This window comes from Sitodiplosis mosellana, unplaced genomic scaffold (assembly GCF_009176505.1).
Source record: "Sitodiplosis mosellana isolate CC-2019 unplaced genomic scaffold, AAFC_SMos_1.0 Smas_scaffold_6226, whole genome shotgun sequence".
Lineage (NCBI taxonomy): Eukaryota > Metazoa > Arthropoda > Insecta > Diptera > Cecidomyiidae > Sitodiplosis > Sitodiplosis mosellana.
The window spans coordinates 17,848,579-17,871,375 of record NW_022601467.1 but is presented as its reverse complement, the minus strand read 5'-3'; the positions used below and the strand labels follow the sequence as shown (position 1 = coordinate 17,871,375).

General features: G+C 36.5%; 1 protein-coding gene across 1 annotated transcript in view; it reads right to left on the bottom strand.

The window, feature by feature from the left end:
* Positions 1-586: 586 nt before the first annotated feature.
* LOC129579251 (uncharacterized) overlaps positions 587-22,797 on the bottom strand; it is a 35,597-nt gene continuing 13,386 nt past the window's right edge. The window contains exons 2-5 of the mRNA XM_055469120.1: positions 4,183-4,243; positions 3,890-3,964; positions 3,432-3,692; positions 587-2,130 (exon numbers count right to left, since the gene is read on the bottom strand). Of these exons, the coding sequence (XP_055325095.1) occupies positions 2,043-2,130; positions 3,432-3,692; positions 3,890-3,964; positions 4,183-4,243 (485 nt within the window). The 3' untranslated portion in view covers positions 587-2,042. The remainder of the gene's footprint in view (positions 2,131-3,431; positions 3,693-3,889; positions 3,965-4,182; positions 4,244-22,797) is intronic.

Sequence of the window (22,797 nt, the reverse complement as noted above, 5' to 3'; positions counted from 1 at the left end):
CATTTTCTCTAGACTTAAAGCTACAAACAAATCCATCTCCAAACAATTATCTTTGAAATTACATTTATGCTAATGCAGCGCCGTAGCCAGGATTTTTGCCAGGAAAGGGTGGTTCCACTTTACCAAGTGATAGCTTGCCCCAAAAAAACAACTATTTCGAAAAAAAATCTGGGGGTGCACTTGGAAGTTTACGGAGTTATGGGGCAAAAAGGCAAAAAAACACGAAAAATCACGAAAAATCAAAGTGGTCCGATTTCGATGAAAATTGGTACACGGGATAAGTGAGAAAATATAAGAACTTTGGCACTAAAACTGGTCCAAAAAACTGGTCCGAACTGGTCAAAAAATTTATTTTGACATTTTGACAACTCCGTAAACTTCCAAGTGCACCCCCAGATTTTTTTTCGAAATAGTTCTTTTTTTGGGGCAAGCTATCACTTGGTAAAGTGGAACCACCCTTTCCTGGCAAAAATCCTGGCTACGGCGCTGTGCTAATGTGTTCTTCTATATGCTGCTTATTTTATGTTTTTTTGTTGTTGTTTTTTTTCTTTGTCCCATTTACAGTATATACAGAAGTGTGTGTGTGTTTCTTTTTTTTCCTCGTTTCTTTGTATATTGATCATAAAACATCCATGAACTAAAATGAAATTCAATTCTACAACATGATGAAGTTCTTGCATTTATCTATGTATATATCGAATAATTCCATGGTTTATCTTTCGATCACATTCTCTTTTTGTCTCTCTTTCTCCCTTTTGTTGTTGAACTTGAGCTTTTCTTCCACTAGTTATTCGGAGTAATTTTATGGTACACGGCAAAAGAGATAAAGAGACACATAGAGAGAGACAGAGAACGAGAGTTTATGTTTCATTACATAAAGTTTCCAATTTGTTATGTTCTGTTGTTTTTTTCTTTCGGTTAGTGAGATTCAATTTTAGCACTACACAGAGATGGAATATCTAACATGAATTTGTATTTGTTCATAAGGCACGACTCTCCATCAAAATTTTAAAATAATTGGATTCTCCTGTTTAGATTAGCATTTTTGCAGAACACTTGCAACTGTTTGCGTGGGGATGACAAACAACAATGTCTTAACCACACTGTAAAGCAGATTCACTTAAAAAATATAAAACGAAAAAATATGTTTGAATTATTCTTTCTCGGTTTTGGTTTTTTCTCTCATTCTTTTTTCCAGCAAACAACAACGACAGCCGAAAAATAATTATATATGTAAAAGATTTAAATGTTGGTTTCGGCTTTGGTTTCGGTTTGTACCACCAGGTAGATTCTTTTTTTTAAATCAGATTTCGAGAGAGTATAGAATTTCACCGAAGACTGAATGGGCGGAGGAGGAGGGTGGAGGTGTTAGAAAAGTTTAGAACAACGTCGTAAATGTATAACACAGAATAACAATTAAGATAAATTATTTCATTGGGTTACACACCAGGTATAGATGTATGGCGATGCTAATGCATTTATTCTTTCTCTCTCTCTCTCTCTCTCTCTCTCTCTCTCTCGGTATGTGTGTGTTTGCGAGCTGTAATATTATATACATATTGAATGTACGATGTTTTGCGTTCAACACCAAGCCATACCAGTTGAAAGCTCGAATGGAAAATACTCAATCGTTTTCCTTCCAACTTTGAACATTCAACATTAATTAACTAAGCTTAATGTAGTGCTGAGCCATTTTTATTCACCTCTTTACCATACCAAAACCCCTCTTTTCATCGGATTGAATCACCGAGAGAAAGAAACAGTAACACAAATAAAAAAAAATCTTTTTTTTTCTTTTCTCTTTTCGTTCGCTTCATTTAAGCTTCAGCCATCCCGTTTGATTCACACACTTTTCGCCATCGTAAAACATTAGAACTTAGAAGTAGAATTATTGTCACGCTTTTGTCGGTATTTATTTATTTCAGTTTTTATTCATCGCAATCGCTGTTGCTCGTCGCTTCAAATACAACATTTGTGATGATGGTGATGGTGGTGCTGGTGCTGCTGTTGTTGTTGTTGTTGTTGGAAAAAAAACGGTGCCGTTAGACGTCGTCGATGAGTTCGTCACCATCCAACATTCTACCCGGTGCTGGCATACTATCGTCTATTATATCTGAAACGTTATCTAACCTGGATATGACATGCGACAAAAAAGAAGAAGAAGAAGGAAAAACAGAAATAGAAAGTGTAAAATGCATTAAATCGATTTTTTTCTTATTGACGAAAATTCCAACGTCTTCCTCGAAATCTTTTTTGGCAAATGCAAACGAGCGAAACAGAAGAAAGAGAGCGAACGAAATTGCGCCGAAGAAAGGGAACGAATGAGAAAAAAACGTCAAGCTTTTATTTGTGCTGGGATTACTCGGCTAATTTTACGCCACATTGACATTACAAGATCCGGCATAGATATAGTCATCCTGCACCATGAACATGACAGGCATTTGTTCAACATCAATAAAATCCAGGAGCATTTTATGTTTCAATTTCTTTTCGCTCGTTGCATGATTCTATCCTTAAAGGCATGACTTTACTTTTCGAAGCAAGCAACAGAAACACTCAAAAGCTGATTTAAACAGAGCAATTTTCCACAAATGTCCCGCCACCAAAGGGTGGATATATATATATATATGTGTGTGTGTATGGAAGTGAGAAAGGGAAAGAGCGTGAGAAAATGAGACTCTCTTGCCATCGGACTAATGTTTCTTATTCGAAAAATTTGCTGGCGAAAATAAAAGGTGATGACAATCTAATTTGATTTGGATTTAATCATCTCTATAAACGGCACCGATATCATTTTGAAAATCTTAATTGATTTTAAACGAAGATTTAGAGGAATGCGTGATGTGCAGAGACACAAGCACCAAGCACAAGCCAAACAAAATCTGCGTTGACGTCATGCATCCAATAATAAATGACTCATTTGGCATTAAGTAAACAGAGAAAATGAATTGAATTGAAATCCGTGCGATTCTGAAATCCAGATGAAAACATCAAAAAACGAGTTGATGGAGGCAAATTATACCTATACATTATGAACAAAGTTTGAAGGCACGTGAATGGCACACCGTTCTCTTGTTTACTTAGATTTTAATGTCATTTTCATGGCAAAAGATCGCACGCAATAGGTGATGAAAAGGCAAAATCAATTATTGTCAGTGATGATAAAATGATAACCAGTGGCAGGCAGGGAGGCACTGTCATATTGTCAACGACAACAACAGCGGTAACGGCATAAAACTCTTTCCGTTGTGAAATTCTTTAATGGATTTTATTGATGCCATAAGCAATTTTGGGTGTCCATGTATATATATACGCGCTCGTCGTGAGTATGGTGTCGAGCGGTCGGGCATGTTCAAGTGTCAGTGTGCTTAAATCGCCTAATTGAAGTGAATAAAATGTAATTGATTTACTTGTTGGGCAGAAATACTTACTTTTCGAAATATTCACGATTAGCGGGCTGCTTTTGTAGAAGACTTTCGCACTTAATCGTATTACTTTGGTAACGGAAAATGGTGAACAATCGCAGAATGGCCAGAACCAGCAATTGGATACCAACGACGGAGCTCAACCAAAGTCCATTTGGCCACATTACGAGTGCAACGCCTAAGGAAATGTAGAATGGTGACAGTCTCCATCCACTTAAAAAATTGTTCATTCGCCTACAGCAAGAACAATATGCGGGCGCATCATTTCTGTAAATGCGAAGACAGTGACAGCAGCAGCAACAAACAACGGCGGCCAAATTGAAACGGAGGCAGCGCATAAGAAAGGAATAAAAATGGATGAGAAAACGAGTGCGAGAGAAATAATGGGCAGTGAAAAAAAGAGATAGAGAATCAACACTGTCCTCATATAACATATTCATCACATTATCGTTGGCAAATCTTACCCTCCACTTAGCAGATCAACGAACAAAATGAGAACCCACTTTGTTTCCAGTATGAAAACCAAAATCGAGGCAAAACTATAAAATAACAAAATTGTCAGAGTGTGTAAGTGTGGTGACTGGGCAAATGCATTTTGATATATAAAATTCTACTTATGCTGTCTGCTTTTGGGCTGTATGCATGTGAGATTGTGTGTCTGTATGTTTCGGTCAGTGCCAATTTGGCAAATGTGAAACCAAAGAAATTCGATGAGGATGAAAAAAAGAGCTACACCGAAAGTGAACAAATGACTTACATTAAATAAATTCCGGCTGGTTTTTGATGGTAGAAAATATCAACAGCTACTCCAATTAGAACTGGAATAAAGGAGAAAGAAAGAAAGAGAAGCATTAGTAAAATTTGTGCTGTAAACTATTTTGCGATATGTAGCTGTTTCCGTATCAGGCATTCGAATAAAATTACACACGTCTATATCTATGGTTATACATGGGATACATAGGATTTATTGATTTGATTATGAGTTACCAAAATTGTTAGTTTATTTATACGTTCGAGAAATGTCGAACGAGAAATGTGAATGAAGCCGAACTTTGGTGTTTCATTCACATCCACGACGAAAAATGTGAAAATGGCATTTTCAAGCCAAACAGTAGCAACAAATGAATGAATGGCAAACACTCATAAATAGAAAACTTGATGGAATAAAATTTATGATAGTGTACGATTCCCACTTAAGATAATTTGGTTTTTCAAATTCAAATTGAGAGTGAGAGGGAGTTGTAAGCAGCAAAAGGGGTTTTTGCGGACGATGGGATCGTCTATGCTGGCAAATGTGAAAAACGCAAATAGTAAGAACAAGAACCAACGAAATGGACAAATAAGCGAAAGAGAGTGCCAAGCGCCAAAAAGGTCGCTCGTTCTCTACTCTCTCTCTCTCTCTCTCTCTCTCTCTCTCTCTCTCTCTCTCTTTTTGTTCGCTCTAACGCTGTATATGCTAATGTCACAAACTTTTCGTTCGGGCTAACGATCCACATACACAATTCGTTGGAAATTTTTCCACAAAGTTTTTCCGATTCGTCGGAAAATCTTTTGTTGTTTGCCAGTCGATCCAAAGCGGTACACGCTAATAACCGTATTTGTATTTTGCAAATGACATTCATTTGTGTACGTTTCTTCATGTGTGTGTATGTGTTTGTTCACATAGGATCTCCAGACGATATATTTACCATCTATTTAATTAGAATGGAATTGTTTGGGCTTATGGAATTTATTCATTTTGTTTTTCATATTAAACACATTTTCGTTTCGCATTTCATTGCTCGAGATTCGATTCGTGTTGGTTTAAGTGGCAAAAAACTCTGTTGTCGTGTTTTTTTCGTTGCTTTTTTTTTCATTATCGTCTTTAATGTCACTAGCAAAATGTTACAATGTCCTTTCATTTGGAAAATGGTGTTCGAGCCGAAAAGGTGTCGCATAACACCACTTGAAATGTGATGAATCAAAAAGTGCGCGTCGGTTCACTGGTTGCCGTGTAGAAAAACACTCGTCGCAAATTAGATTATTTTTAGAGCATTTTCTTTGAGACTTTTGTGTATTTGCATTGTTTTGTATTGTCATGACTGATGAATTCTTCTCTACACGAAAACTCATTCTCTCTGTCACTTTGTATCGTTCTGCCACTCGACAAGATACACAGAACCGCCTTTCTGATGTTGTACGAAATGACGAAGACCGTACACACAAGTGTTGTATGTAAAAATGTCGACTTAACATATTCGGCTGTGCGATTTCAATTTTAGCACAAATAACAAAAATCACCGGGAAAAAGCAGCAGCAGCTACGGCAACTACAGCAACAGCAGTGCTAACAGCAAAAACAACCCTTCAAATGCTCTATCATAATAATAACCATTTGTGAATACCACAGAAGCACATCGTTCAAAGACCAAATAGATGCCACTATTTCTTTATAGTTCAATAAACGGAGATTCTGACATTCTTTTTGGCATGTTTTACAGCTGCAATTCAAAAGTTCATACAAGCTCTTGTCGCACAGATTGTTGCTGATACTCTTCATTGCGCACGGAATGTGAATGTCGCCACAAAAACGAAACAGAGAGCAAAAAAAAAATAACCCACCGGAATACTCACTCATTCATTCGTTCGTTCATTTATTCTGGCTCTCTCACTCTCTTTCTGTCCCTCTATTTCAAATCTGCTGCAATGATTTAATTTGTTCACCTATTTTGCTTATATGTTCCGCTTCCGACAATATTATTTTTAACGTGCTGATGTTTCTTCTCTCATTAACTTAATGCGATCTTTTAACTTTGGTTTGACGCCGTGCTAAAGCAGACAAAATGTAGCATTTCGTCACGTGCATCCGATTTTATCGTGTTAGTATGAATGTGTGTGTGCTGTTGGCACCGAGTGAGCGATCGAGAGAGAGAGAGAGAGAGATACACAAGCGAGGTGTGTGTATCAGTGATTTGTATCCCACTTGCAGTAACTTCGAGCAATAATATGATGAATGGCAACTGCTGGCAGAGAGCTTATGCTCTTGCTGGCTCAAGATTATGGTTTCGTGTTACGATGTGGCCCCGTATGCCCCATCTCCATCCAACGACAAAAAGTCAAGATGATAGAACAATAATCACAACAAAATCTCGAAACCAAGTGAAACGAAGAATGAGAATAGGAGACGGAAAAAAGCACGCACATTCAAAACCAACCGCATTCATCTATCTGGTTGTCTCATTGCGCTCATAAAAACTCGTTAATGTAGTTCATTCCGTAGCATATTCTTTTGTTCAATTCGTTTCGGTTTTTGTAATTGCAATTTGTGTCATGGCATTATTTCTTTAATCGAAATTGTGTATGTATGTGCGTTTTTTTGTTTGATCTTCTTCTACTCTCCTCAGCGTTTGTTCCATACGCTAAAGCTTATTTGTTCACTCTTTTCATCTCGATGCATACGAGTCATAATTACTGGCCGATCTACGTGAACGGATGAGCATTCCGTTTTGAATGTTGATGTAAGAGCATACCAATACGAGGTTTCTTTATTGTGCACAATTGGCAAAAAGAATAATGGGTCGAGCGAGCAAGTGAGTGAGCGATTCATGTTTGAATCCTTTGGAGAACAAACGAGCCGAAGGAGGAGCAGTCGACCAGAATAATCTCGGAATATTGAAACGAAGCAGAGAGTGGAGAGTGTGTGTGAGAGTGAGAGAAACACGAGTAAACGGATATAAATAAAAAAAACCAAAAACACTGAAGTGAAATCGTCCTGCCCATCAATTTATCCACAACGACTTCTACACGATGTTGAATTTGTGCTCTTTCGCAATTTTATATGTATTTTTTTAATGCGCTTTTTACATTCGGTCAGATTTCCTGCCATGCAGTTAATATGTAGTTACACAAACGGTACACAGACACATACACACAAATCGTGTGATGTGCTGTCTTCAGCATTGGCACAGAACATCGATATGCTTATGGAAGGAAACATGCTTTTATCGAATGAATGAACAAAGCGGCAGCGAATGAAGAAATGAAATCCGGTTGAAATGGAATATGGAAAAATAAGGAAATGAATGCCACATCTCACACCAGAAAAAAAACACAAACTCAAACACATACAGTCAGTCACAAAAATATTCGGCCACTTGAATTTTTTTTTTTTTTTTGGATTTTTTCGTGTTATAAATGACAAAAACCGAACTATTTTCTATCTATTTGTTAAAATTATAATCTGTTCTTATAAATTCAGGCCGATTCCGGAAATAATTAACATAATTTTTGCCTTTTCTGTAGCCATGTTTGTCGAGAGGTCGAAATTGTGCGCAAAAAAAGTATTCGGCCAAACAGATTTATTTGAGAATTTCTACAAAATTTTCTATGAAATATCAACATAGACGCTGCAAAACGATGAATTACTAATATTTACAGTGATTTCAAGCCATTTCACGAGTTTTCAAACATCATTGTGTCAGCTGCAGGGTGAAATTTGGCCGAATGGTAGTAGCGCCGGCCAATGGAAGATGTAGCGCCACTGAAAAAGAATTTTTTGTGATAAATATTTATGTTGAGCTATATAATCGTGAAATAGGATAAGTATATGACAAAAATGAAAGATATCAATCAAAAATTTTTACGAAATTTGTGGAAATTCGGTCAAAGTATGGCCAACGACTAGTTTTTGGCGGCTCCTTATTCACGAAAGCGGCCATTTTTCGGAGACTTTGGATTTGGTTTATGTCCAAATTGATAGTTATATAATGAATTAGGTCTTATTCTATCATTTGGATTTAGTTTTAGCCATTTCTAACAAAGTTCAACATGCAGAGAGACCACTCGATTGTCCATTAACAAAATATTGGTAATAATTAGAAATGAAAGGCAAATGAAGTTCAGAATATTTTCAATCCTTGGTGATATACCGTTAAATTTACGAATAGACAAGATTGAAAATGAAGTAATTCAAAGGACTTAGCATGATAATATGCACAAATAAAAAAATTCGTATCAAGAACTTTCATAAAGGGAAAGCCAAACTTTTCATCAGTTGTCAATTTTTGTTCATGGACAATCAAGTGGTCTCTTGCATGTTGAACTTTGTTAGAAATGGCTAAAACTAAATCCAAATGATAGAATAAGACCTAATTCATACTATAACTATCAATTTGGACATAAACCAATTCCAAAGTCTCCGAAAAATGGCCGCTTTCGTGAATAAGGAGCCGCCAAAAACTAGTCGTTGGCCATACTTTGACCGAATTTCCACAAATTTCGTAAAAAATTTTGATTGATATCTTTCATTTTTGTCATATACTTATCCTATTTCACGATTATATAGCTCAACATAAATATTTATCACAAAAAATTCTTTTTCAGTGGCGCTACATCTTCCATTGGCCGGCGCTACTACCATTCGGCCAAATTTCACCCTGCAGCTGACACAATGATGTTTGAAAACTCGTGAAATGGCTTGAAATCACTGTAAATATTAGTAATTCATCGTTTTGCAGCGTCTATGTTGATATTTCATAGAAAATTTTGTAGAAATTCTCAAATAAATCTGTTTGGCCGAATACTTTTTTTTGCGCACAATTTCGACCTCTCGACAAACATGGCTACAGAAAAGGCAAAAATTATGTTAATTATTTCCGGAATCGGCCTGAATTTATAAGAACAGATTATAAACTTAACAAATAGATAGAAAATAGTTCGGTTTTTGTCATTTATAACACGAAAAAATCCAAAAATAAAAAAAAAATTCAAGTGGCCGAATACTTTTTTGACTGACTGTACATCCACGCCGTTTGTTTCTCAGTCGTTCATTCTATCAACAAATTCAACTCTTATGACAGCTGTTGTGCCTGCGATACAATCGCAACCGATTCGAAATTAATGAATGGCAAGTATGTAAGAAGTGACGATACACAGTCACTCTTCCACTCACGCACCGTGTGTGAAACAATTTACCTGAAAGAAATAATTGCAAATGTATACGGAACACAGAGCACAATAGACCCTCTGACGTTCACAAATCAAGTGTGCGTCTGTAAACAAACGTATAATCAAAAGAGCCTGTCCACAAAGCGCATTGGTGCATAGAATACAGCAGTAGCAGCAAAAAAAAACAACTCAAAACCCGAATGTGAAATAATGACGGAAATTTTGCATGAATACCATCCATGAAGGAATAATAAAAGTGACTCTGTCGTTGAAAAAGAGGGAGAAACTTGTTGAGAATTGCATTCGAACGAATTGAAATATCAACTTTGCCTCGTTTGAATCTTGTCGTCAAAGCGTCGTTTGTTTCATTTTCCCTCCTGATTCTCCCATCTTCTGCGTACACAACTCTAGCTCAATTGAAAGAAAACACGGAAACACACGGCATTTTCCAACATCGACACGATGAATTGGCGGATTGATAAAAATGCCAAAGCATAACAATTCCGAATCGTTCGCATCAACACAAAACGGATTAAAACATTATTTACACACGTAGACAACGAGAGACAGACAGAGAGAGAGAGAGAGAGAGAGAGAGAGAGAGAGAGATACCGAGATGAATATAGAGAATGTGAAATCAGAAGCGCAAAACAATAAAATGAAATGGAGAAAAAAGAAGAAATTACAAGAAGAATGTACTTGTGCAAATGGTACCAGGATGGATAGAAAGAAAAGAAGAGGAAGAGATGGGGAGTGAGAGAAAATCGTTTTGCTTATTTTGCCGCGGAATTGGAGATGAAAACACATACACACACAATCCAAATAAGACCAACTTAAAAACTGTAAATACAGAACATATACACAACGAAATAAACAGCTCCTTTAAAAGCGTTTAAAAGCACACATCGATAAAAGTAAAGCACATGGCACATGGCATAGACACATCGCATTGCATCGTATCGCAATTTTTTTTTTCTCCCTTTCACAAAACCCCATTGTAAAGATGAGTGAATGTGGAAGTTGATGCCTCTCTCTTGTTGTTGTGTTGTTATTTAATTTCCGGCAAACACGAGAGAGTGTACGATTTAAATGATGGCAAATGCTTAAATCGTGTGGAAAGGCGCAATAAATTGATAAAAATTCAAAATAAACACGTCATATGTGGAGATACAGAACAGCGCAATTAACGGGTTTATTACATTTTGAATGATTTTGTGTATGTGTGTTTTGTTGTTGTACATTGCTTATCTTTGTTCTTTTATTTGGTTTTATCGTCTCTTGCTTATCAATTTAGCTGAGCTCGGAACATTCTCACATACTTGCAGTTAATTTACATTATTCAGGGATAAACAATTTTCCCTCGGCATCCAATTGATTTTCCCGGCAAGCGAAAATTTTTGCAGTGTACTGTGGCCGAAAAAATGCGACCATAAAAATGTTAAAAGCATGTGGTGAAAACTCTGACTCACAATTCGCCCAATTCTCTCACACACGTTCGAGACTATTATTATTTTCGGCTGAAAACGGTATAGACAAACACACACACAAACACCGAACGCGTAATGGGCAGAGTTTCTCACGATTGAATTACTCACTTCATCCTCGAGCCGTATCTCGGTTTTAGTGTGTCTATATACCATTTTTAGCACTACATGAAATGTAGAGCTACTAATCTGTTTTTTTTTCTTAATACTCTTTGAGTACTAAAACAAGTTATGGTGAATTTGAATTTTATGCTCATATTTTTTATTTAATTTAATTCAAAAGCAGTATATTTCAAAAAAGAAATAAAACCAAGATCTTGTAATTAATTTTTGAAATAACTGAGAATTTTTTTTTGTACTTTGTTGCAAATAAATATATTACTTCAAAGTTACTTTGATGAAATAAGTTTCATGTAGTGCGCCAAAAAATAGTTCGTTGTGAAACAACAAAATAGAATAAGTAACTAAAATCTCAAGATCGCAGAGCGGAGCGAAGCGACGCTCCTGTTTTCTCTCTCGTGTGTTCGTGTGTGTGTGTGTGTCGGTGGTTGTTCGAACTGCAGCCTCATTCATTCATATCACATGAATATTTTCGATTTATTTAAGTACGCGGCATGTGTGTGTTTGTGTATAAAATTCAACCAATTTTCTTGCTTGATTTATAGAAGTCATAAAAGTGTTTTATTTATTTATTTTTCAGCCAAATTTCTTCCTCCAGCCGCCGAATGGTTGAGCCTTTATTCGTGGCAAACATACGCACATATTCAAGGGCATCCGTATTTCGTCTTGCACACACACCGCAAACACCATTTCATACCGTAATATTACTCAACTCACAGCTCAGCATCATTATTTATTGACCAAAAAATTGCTAAATGAAAAGAAAGCACCTCTTGTGAGTTTTGGTTGTTCCCAGCGAAAGGAGCCGAATATCATCTTCATTTCATTTTTCCGGTGCTTCTCTTTCACGCAGATAAATTGGCTTTACTTCCCCAAAATGATCTATAAACACAATTTCAATTTTTCCACCAAATATCGTCTGTTTTTTTTAACACCAATAATGATGATGAATCTTTTCTCTCTGTTTGTCATGGTGACTTATGATCCGTATACACCGTGATGCGCTCACTCTTTTCTGCATTAGGTGAGTACGCACGGTCGCAACACGCCCATTTTTTTGCTGCTACTGCTGCTGTTGCTTGAAATTCTGGCCGCTGAACAACCGCTTAACAGCCTCGGATCAATTTATTATCTCGTACCAAATAAATTTTATTCAACAAAAAGGCCAACATTTTACATTGCAACCGATTAAATCAATTTTCTGTTTAAATTACCATGTTTCGAACCATTTTTGTTGCAATCATGGTACGCATATATATATATATATATATATACACACACACACACACACACATGCATTGGGAGCTGGTCACGGGCACGTTCTACCGCACGTTTATGGACTTTGAATTACATTCAGGGCAACAACAACAAGAAATAAAGGTAAAATGTGTGTCGAAAAAAAAATACGGAAACTTGCTGTGTTAACAAACGTTTCTATATATTTCAAGAACGAATAAAAAAAGCATACACTTACACACACACACACACTCACACATTTTCTTATGTATCGGAGAAGAAAAAAATGAACTGAAAACGGTGCATTTTGTCGTCCCTTCCTTAAAAACTTTGGAATCGGAATTCATTGGCCATAAAATAGATTTTACCAGACACTTTTCCCGAACTTCAATAACAACGGCGAACAGGGAAGAAAAAAAAATGCTCCAGCGCACGAAGTTTGTTCTGTGTAGCGTTTTTGTGTGTTATATCATTTGTTCAATGTTGTGTTGAACAGTTCAAACATATGTATTTGCACGCAAATTGAATATCAATGAATCATATGACTATAGATAGTATAGAGAGCAAATAGAAACTTTTGCCATTGGCAAATGAGCGATAGCATTTCCGATTTTTCTCTCTTCGTCTATCTTTTTCGCATTCGTTATCAATATTCATGGTTTAAAAGAGAGCCGCAGCAAAATTGGGGAATTCGCTCTATTCATCACATTTAATCGGATAAAAGGAAATCGATAACAAATATGATTACTTAATCCATGTGTCCACAAACATTTATATATGTATATATGTGGATATGAATAAATTGCGGCGGAGGAAAGTAGTTGATTACTGCAATCGAAAGCCTTCAAGAAGAGTTTTCGATCAAGTCTCGAGTGTTGTTCGACCAAAATTATATATAGTGTGCTGTAGCTATGTTTGGACGCGATTCAATCACATTTAAGTTCAAACTCATTTTTTATTTAATTCATATTTGACCATTGGTCTAGCGCTTGCAATTTACACGTCTACAAACAGCACAAATTCGGCCATCCATTGAAACTGGATCGAGTGTATGCTCTTATATTATGCTCTTTATTAAATACATCTGGTGATTTGGCGAAGCCAAATAGCCCAAGTATGTGTGTGTCCACTGTCCTGTTGTTGTGCATTCAATGCAGACACAAAGAGTGAGTGAGCCACAGACAGAGAAGGAGAGAGAGAGAGAAAGGGCCATTTGAAGAGCCGATGGGCAGAAAATTCAAATACGCTTCGCATTGAGTAAATATTAGGAATTGTTGTTCGCATCGTATATAACTACAACTAATGATAATGAAATAAACATAGAAATTCCATTCTGCTGGCTTAAATGGTGATTTCGGGTTTGTGGTTACAAAACAAGCCGAATATTGTTTTTGGTTTCCAATTCAAAATTTGCAAATTAAATTCTTTGTGCCAGATAGCATTGCTTCGCTCCTCGAACAGATGTAGCAGTCGGTAGGTTCTAACAGCAGAAGCAGCCGTAGTAAAGCAGCAACACATATGTTCAAATAATTGATAAGTCTACTTGTGTCAAGAAGGAATCGTTTTGCGTTTCTTACTCTCGCTCACACAGCCCATATTCAGAATGCAGCGAATAAATCTACGTTCAACTGTCTCAAAAAGAGGATCAAGTCAAAAGAATTTATAGCACATTTCCGCTCACATTAAATAATATGCTCCAAAATTTGATATTAAAACAGTTCTAATTTAATGTGGTTCAATGGTTGTCTCTTGCAAAAACTCTTTTTCTTCATCGTCGTCGTCGTCGACGTCGTCGACGTCGTTGTCGTCGACGTTGTCGTTGTGGTCGTTGAAAGCAGCAAAATGGATTGTGCCAGCAACATGTAGTTCCAATTCATTTTGGCCACTCCGTGCTGTGTTTTTACAACGATTTTAATGGTTCAGGTCCTATAAAATTAAATACCCTCTCAACACATTACAAAACCGAATCCAATTCAATTCACATTTTTATGAGCGAGAAAAAAGATGGTAGATTGAATCGAGCAAATGGAGAGATAGAGTGAGATAGATAGAGTTAGATAGAGAGACGAGCAAAAAAGGGAAGAGAACGTTCGGTGTGCTTAAAACAAAGATGGAAGATCTTTCACTTAGGTGAATGAAGCAGACTATTGAAGCCTTGGTATTTTACGCTCGCTTCATTTTATTATTATATTACCAAAAACCGAAGAAAATTATGCGTTATTAACCCGCAAACGTGCATAATGGAATCGTTCCAGTTCACTGCTAATCATCAAAATAATTCTCTTCTTGAGTATCAAAGCATTTTACTTGCGTTTTTTTTTCTCTTCATTTATTCATTTTATTTTCATTCTGTCTCCTATGTCGCTCCCTCTCTTTCTCTTATTTTTCTTCTGGTTAAAGCGCTTTTTCGGCAATCGACATTGAATAGAATTTCACTTATCCCAAATGAAGTTCTTGCATTTTTGTATCGTCATCTCGTCCAAATTTTTTCTTCTTTGGTGTAACCGTGGGTAACGAATAGATACGTATATAAAAAAATAGAAATACGTAGCGTCGGCATTCGTAAAAGTCGAGAGAAACAAAATTGGAAAGCATTCGGCGAGATGTATGAGATTAGTAACACAATTTCGTAGATAAAATGAGGATTATTTAATAATAAAAAGCTTTATCAAATAATCGTATTACGTGTGGTTGACTGAGCTCAGTGGCTCAGTGGTTCAGTGGCTCAGTGTCAAAAAGACATGGTAAATGATTCAACAAAATACGTTTCGCACTAATATGCGACTGTGGCTACGTACGCACACATCGCGCGCGCAAAATAGACCATTCGTGAAACATACACGAGCACCCGCCACACCGAGTGCTGAGAGGGAGAGAGAGAATGAGAGTGTATGAGCAAAAACACCGTTTGAATGAATCGAAATAAGGAAATTTGAGGCGAATCAACGCCAACAGAGACTTAGCGATGGTGTATTGCGAGCCGGAGCAAAGTCATGCCAAGCCAAAAATTCGTGTCGAGTGAAATAGTGGCATGTTAAATGTTCATATTGATGGCAACACAGTAGAACTAAATACCAAGGAATGAATAAAAAAAATCCAAACACGATGCGATAGATCTCATTCGAACGAAACAAAGACCAAATCCACTCGCATCGATATAAACTTATAATGAAAGACATATTTCGACACAAAATACCACTAGCAGCTATGAAACTCGAACCTAATTTGGCGATAATAACAGTTGATATCAAGTTCTAGACTTGCGCGCCGAATAAAATACGATCTAAATTCGAATTGTTGCGATGTGCAATGAAGAGAGACTGAAAGGGATGAAAATACGCGGGCAACTTCATTAGAATATACTACAGCCAACGATGTAATTTGAGCATAAGAGAGCATCACTTCTTGCCATTCGGTCTGTCGCACTCGAAATTGACTCGGATCACCCTCCGCAAGAGAAAGTCAAGAACAAGTAAAAAAAAGAACGAACGAAAGAGACGGAGAGTTTGAGAGCGAGGGGAGAGAAAAAAAGAGATAAAAAAACATGCAAAGTGGAAAAGTTCTAATCGTCTAGTTGTTCACAATTCACAAACACAGAACAAATAATTAAATTAAATCGGAGATAATTACTTTCGGAACCCTTCAAAATTGGCGCAGACGGTGCGATATGCAAAATTGCTCGCTATTTCCAACCATTCTGCACACCGCGAACGACGACGAAGTTCGTTTAAAATGAATGGCAAATTGATTGGCCAACGTATCACGTCGAAAATCTGGTCTTGTCGATGCCATCGATTAAGTCATTCACTTTTTCATTTCTTTTTTTCACATTTTCTTCTCCCATTTTGCTGAAATGCTATTATCCCTTTTTTTCTCTTCCTCTTGAATTTTTTTCTCTCCTTCACTCTGTGTGTCGTTAGCTCTCGGTTTGCAAAATTTAAAGAAACAGCACACAGCCAAAGTGTTTCATTGTTGTACAACGCAAATGTACATAAATCATACAATTTAACGGTTGAATGAAGTGTAGCCATCAAAATATGTGGCAACTGATTAAAGTTAACATCCCATTTTAGAGAAATAAAAGTATCCGCATTTCGAAGAACACCTCACTAGAGAACCAAATGAATACATGCATGTAGAGCTGTCATGTACCACCCACGGCATTTTAACTTTTCAACATCGATGACTTGCAAAGATTGCTCAATTTCGTTTAACGTATGTCTTGTTGGTGCGCACGTGAGCAATCTATATGCCCGTATCTGCTTGGATGTTCGAGTTGGTTGCGATAAACGACGAAGGAAACCTAAACTAACGTACGGAACATCGAAAATGTTCGTATGAAATTTTCTTTTTCACTCTCCCACTCCTTTCACCGTGTAGCTACTTGAACGTGTTAGCAAAAACGAAAGTCGAATCAAGATTCGATGCACAAAAACTAGACGGCATGAGAAATGAAGGCTCTACCTTTGATAACTAATTGAATGGAAAACCCTTTTTTTTCTCTCGTTGGTTCAATAATTTACAGCATTGATTCGTGTGGACGTTACCAGCATTCGCAAAGTCAATCAATTCAATTGCGTTCATTTACCAGAAATTTGCTGCATCGAACATGGTTTCGCTTTTCTTTTTCTGTTTTACGGCCTTGATCATTTCAAGGGGGTCGTTAGGTGCTACGTTTACACACTTCCATTAAACTGGACAGGTACATAATGTCATATTATTACGTTCAATCTGAACCGTACACCTTAACATTCAAAATCAATTACGCGTATCAAAGCCGATGCCCACCCTCAAGACGGTTTACGCTTCCAACACTTTTCGACGATAGAATCGAAAAATTTCATCCATTGCCATTCAAATACCTGACTTATTTACGCTCAATTTTCGTTATTAGCATCACATGTGACCATGTGCCGAAGCACATTTACAGTTTATCTGAAGACAATGTGTGTTCGCCGCAACAACAATTGAAAATCCATTTATTGACATGTATTTATAAAATGAAATGCTGGAATGTTGGTATGTCTGTGTGTTATGAACGGCCGTTTTTGATTGCGATCCAGTTACCTTATCGCATTTAAATTTTAAAAAAATGTTTGACATTCGAGGACATTTTGATGTCTGCGGAAGGTATATGCGTAGCCAAAAATATGATTTGAAAAGAGTTTCACAACCACAGTCGATTGTTTTTTCGGATGTTCTGTGTTCAAGTACACAATATGAGCATAAAATAAAAAAGTGCAGTAAAACAGTACACATCAAACTTTTCCTATATCGGTATTGTTGATGCATTATTGTTTTGTACAATAAAACAGATCATTGTTTGTCTAATAAGAAAAATTTAACGTATATTTCGCAAGAACTTAAGTCATGTTATTTCCCGTCTCTAGCTTCTAGTGGAGTATGCACTGTACAAAGCATGCGGAAAGTTGTTATGGTAAATACGTTTTAAAATTAATAGATTGGTGTGTTTGTATTTGAGAACATTATCTGTTACCTCATACGCACTGCCGTTCGTATTACAGTCCGTATGTTTGAATGGTATACATGAAAGTAATGCGTTCGACAGCGTGTTGTATGCCGTATAGCTTCTTCGTTATTTAATGGCATTTATAAAGTAGATGTTATTTCATATATTCACAAACGCAATCAAAAGTCGCTATCAAAAAGAATAGAAAAACGTGTATACAAAGTCAGGCTAAGGAGTAATGAATGACGGTTTCAACAAATAACAAAATAACTTCTGGCGAAAGGTGTCGATGTATTTGTGTGTTGTTCTCAGTGAAATTGGGAGTGGACGTATAGGCATTTTCGAGCGAAAGATCATTTGAAATTGAATTCTTTTTCAAATTAGTAATAGGTATTGCCCTAGTGTTATAATTATTCATGTCAATTGATCGAATCGTTTTCAAGATCAACTTCATTTCAGATAAATAAAAAAACATTTTTTAATGCACCAGACTTTACTAGTGAATTTATTATATTTATTGATTAATCCTTATTTGCATCTTCATCCTTATCCTTATCCTCATTTTCATCTTCATAGTCATCGCTGTAATCACTGTAATCACTGTCACCTTCAAATCTATCGCTAATACTATCAAAATCGTATAACCAATCATTTTTTGCGAAGATCTTAAATATCAAATATTCAAATTCAGTATTATTCGCCAGTACAACTTCAAAAAAAGACAAATATGGTTCTAGTTTCTCTGAAAGATCATCGGCCATCTTTTCATCATCAGTTTTGAGCGATTGTATTGTTGTCTCCATGTCTCCGCTCGATAACAAATCAACTATTTTGTCATTATTGCCATCAAATACAGCGCCAAAACTACCATCATGACATTCGTCTTCACCCATATTCCGCAGTAATTTATAATTTGATCCTTTATATTCGAACAAAATGACGTCTGCGGGCGGTAACATCTCTTGACGCCCTTCGTAAAACTCGTCTTTATGCCAAGATGGTAGATTTGGAAAGTTTATATCAATCGGTTCGGTTTGTTCAGATTTCACAATATATGTATAATCATCGTTATTCAATATTTCTCTAAATCTATCACCACTTGGTCTTTTCATTGTTCGTTTTATAATTGAAAATTGAGAAATTCAAACAAATTATACTTTGAATAGTCAAAAAAATATCTAGAACAGTGGTAACCCATAAGGGTAGGGTAAATTAACAGCGGCCAGCAATAGAAAATGTATTTAAATACCACGTGGAAGGAATAAGCCTTTTAGTTGCTTGAGTCTTAGCCAAGCACAATTTTGTGATTTTCCCAATGGTTATCAACCGAAAGATGAAATTTTTTCCTCTTTTGAACTATACAAACGATCTAGTTAATTCTCGATGTGTTTTGAATGAATGCTTATTCACTTTTTCTTCCAACCACTAGTAAAACGTCGAAATATGATGAGTGAGTCACTGTTTTCAAAATTGCAAAATTCTCAATTAAGCCAAATTAGGTTGCTCACATTTCAACTTTGGACTTCGTTGAAATATTCACTGTTTTTTTTATTATTTGAACATACATTTAATCAATTTTCAGCAGGTCTAACTTTATTAAATTTACCAAATGGTCTTTAAAAGAAGTAAAAATGTTGTTTAATTCGGTGAAACAATTGTGTTTGACGTGCGATTCGTTTGACGTTTGCATGGAAATAAAGAAAAATGCTTGTATGATGTCATCCCATATACACTGCAGCTGTTTCAATTCAAAACATCAAAACAGCGTATAACTTATAAGTATTGACATTGGGAGACATTTGCCGGTATGCGGTAAGCATGCGGAAGGCATACGCGTTACCAAATATATGATTGTATTATTTCGACTTGAAAATAATTTCACAACGACGGTCGACTGTTCTTTCGGATGTGCCGTGTTCAATGTGTACATCATATGATTCATATGGGTCTATACTCAAGTGAAAAAATACCCTTCGAATCTGCGGTGTACGTATCACTCACGCTATGCGTTCGCTCTTTTTCTGCCTTATTCACACTTACACTATATTCGTCATACAAAACAACGGCAGAACCCAAGTGTAGAACGCATGCGGTGCGCTTCAGTTGTGTGTATCGATATTGACCCAAGACCGTATGCATTAGTATTGGTGTGAGAAGCGCGAACGTTTAGTGTATCCGCATGCGTTCTACACTTACATTCTGCCGTGTGAATAAGGCAGAAAAAGAGCGAACGCATATCGTGAACGATACATACACCGCAAAAATGAAGAGTATTTTTTCTCTTGAGTACGAGTATGACATGAACAAAAAAGGGCCAGTAAAAAAGCAAATAACAAACTTAAGTATTTTTGAAACTCCAATGTTTCGAAGAACAAAACGTTGAGATCATTGTTTGTTTAGTAAAAAAAAAACAAGTTTAACGTTTAATTCGCATGAAATTAAGTCATATTTTTAATTAGGTGTTGGTTGGTACTGGAACACATCCAAATCATTCCTATACGACTAAAAGTGCGCATATTCCGAACAAAAATCTCTTGAAAAATGCTTATCGATATGCAATTATTTGTGCAAATAAACGATTTGAGATGAATAAGTTTTTGCTTATTAAATAGATTGAACATGTAGAATATACAACACATAGATAACAGGTGAAACATATACTGGATACACAATGTGGCTGCACAATTAACTGTCATTCTACACACCTCATTTTCAACTTCTACTCATGTAATATCTATACGAGTAAAGAATATAGAACGCATAACGTATGGAGAATAATGTCTTGATGTCCAGTCGCTTTTCACTGCACGCCTGATTGACGGTGTAAATTTACGAAATGTGAGCAACCTAATTTTACTTAAACGGTAAATATACTCTACAACGTATAAATAGAGTATCTACATTGAACAAGCTTTCGCTTTTCTTTTTCCTTCTGTTTTGAGGCCTTGATCACTTCAAGAGGTGTCATTGGACGTTGGGTTTGAACGCTTCCATAAGACTGGACAGGTACATAATGCCATATTATTGCGTTCATTCCGGACCGTACACCTTAACATTCAAAATCAATTACGCGTATAAAAGCCGATACGTCACCTTCAAGAAGCCTTACACTTCCGACGATTTCCGACGATAGAATCGAAAAATTTCATCCACTGCCCATCAAATACTTGACTTATTTTCGCTCAATATCCGTTATTAGCATCACATGTGCCCGTATGCCAAAGACCATTTACAGTTTATCTCAAGACGATGTGTGATCGCCGCTTTAGCAGCAACAACAACAGTTGAAAATAAAGTGTAAGAAAAGCATAATGTGTGGAAAATGGTGTTCGTATCCAGCAGCTTGTCACTGCACGCCTGATTGACCGTGTAAATTTACGACATGTGAGAAACCTAAATTTGCCTCAAAAGGTAAATAATTCGTCAAGCGTATAAATAGTGTTCATATGGATGCTATGGACACAGCGCCCGTTTGCGTTTGCCATTCCATGATATGATGCCAACACAACTAGCCAAATATCCAAGTATGCCACTGGAAAGTCGTCCAGCAACTGAATGAAAGTATATACTAGTTCAAACTAAAGTCGAATATAAAAGCCATTTCAATGATACAAAATGCAGGACGTTACTTTGGTACATTTGTCAATGATGCAACAATCCGTCATATTTTAATGGTAAAAAGGCAGGAGTTCTCTCTCTCTCTCTCTCTCTCTCTCTCTCTCTCTGTGTGTGTGTGTGTTGTGTGATCATATCCGTTTTGAATTTCGAAATTGTGCGTATGTTTTGTCAATTGGAAAAGCTTTCCTTTGTTCGGAACTTTTCGAGCGGAAAAGCGAAATATATAGAGAGAAAAAAGATCGCATCTTTGATGTTCAAAGTCAGTGGAAACATGCATTCACTTTGAATATTGAAAAAATAAACTCTATTCAATACCTTTGATCGTCAAATATTCTCGCTACCACTACATCTGGTCGTATGAAAAGTTTGGCATGACAACGTTCATGGAAAACTGAAGTGTTTGAAGCAGAAGTTTTTATTTTCATGTGTACATTAAAAAAAAAAACTATATCGCATGATGACGTACCACAAAATTTCATAGGAAAAACTCAAGGAAATCGATGAAGTTGGTAAGCTCATAACTTTGATTGATAAACAACAGTTTTTCTATTTATATTATGGCATCGTAGGAATGTAACTATGCGAAAAATGTTGGGACTTTATTTTATGCTTATTTCTCTTTAGTTCTTTTCGTTGCTTCGTCTTTTTCTATTTCAGTTGGAAATTGTAGAGTTCCTGAACGTTCGAATTTGCGGTTGAGCCTTGAAATACGGATGCAGCATGACGACCGAAAAAACGAATGTACGAACGAACGAGAGATTGTCGCTTTTTCTGCATATATCGGGCGCATTTCATTTTCTCTCTCTCTCTCTCTATGTGTGTGTGTGTGTGTGTGTGTGTGTGTGTGTGTGTCTCACCTCCACTGTGCATGTGGCAAAAGAGCAACAACGATGACAACTTTTAGGAACATGCTTTTGCCTTTATTATGCCACTTAGTTACTACATGTGCTTTGCATAAATAAAAATGGGAAACGTCGCTCGAGCCGCATTACAATATGCTTAATCTTTTATGAATGTTGGCAGTGAGAGCGTAATACATTTATACAGAGAGAAAATTGAAAGAAATTCCGGAATGTAACATCGTCGCATCGAGCATACACAAGTAACTCTGAAATTTCTTGCTGTCTCTCTTTTCATTGATGCTGTTTGAAGTTTTTACTCTTTCTTCCGACTTCAGTTTCTATTCAATCATATTTTTTTGGCATGGCAGTTTTGCGTTGCACACATTATTGCCGCTTTCACTGAGTGCGGCTGTATGTCTCTTGCTCTGTCATTGCCAGTTTTCGTTTATTGTTGTGTCTTTTTTGAATTTCACAACGAACTTCTCATTTTCGACGAAACTTTTTGCAAAGAAAATTGATTTTGTTTTTCATTTCGTATTCAATTTACCCATTTCTTTTGTTTTTTTTCTCTCTTGATTCGTCTCTTCACTCTATCAGTGCAAAATGAGAGATCATATAGCGATGGGTAAACAAATGAGTGCAGATGGAGAGAGAGAGAGAATTACATGAATAATAAAA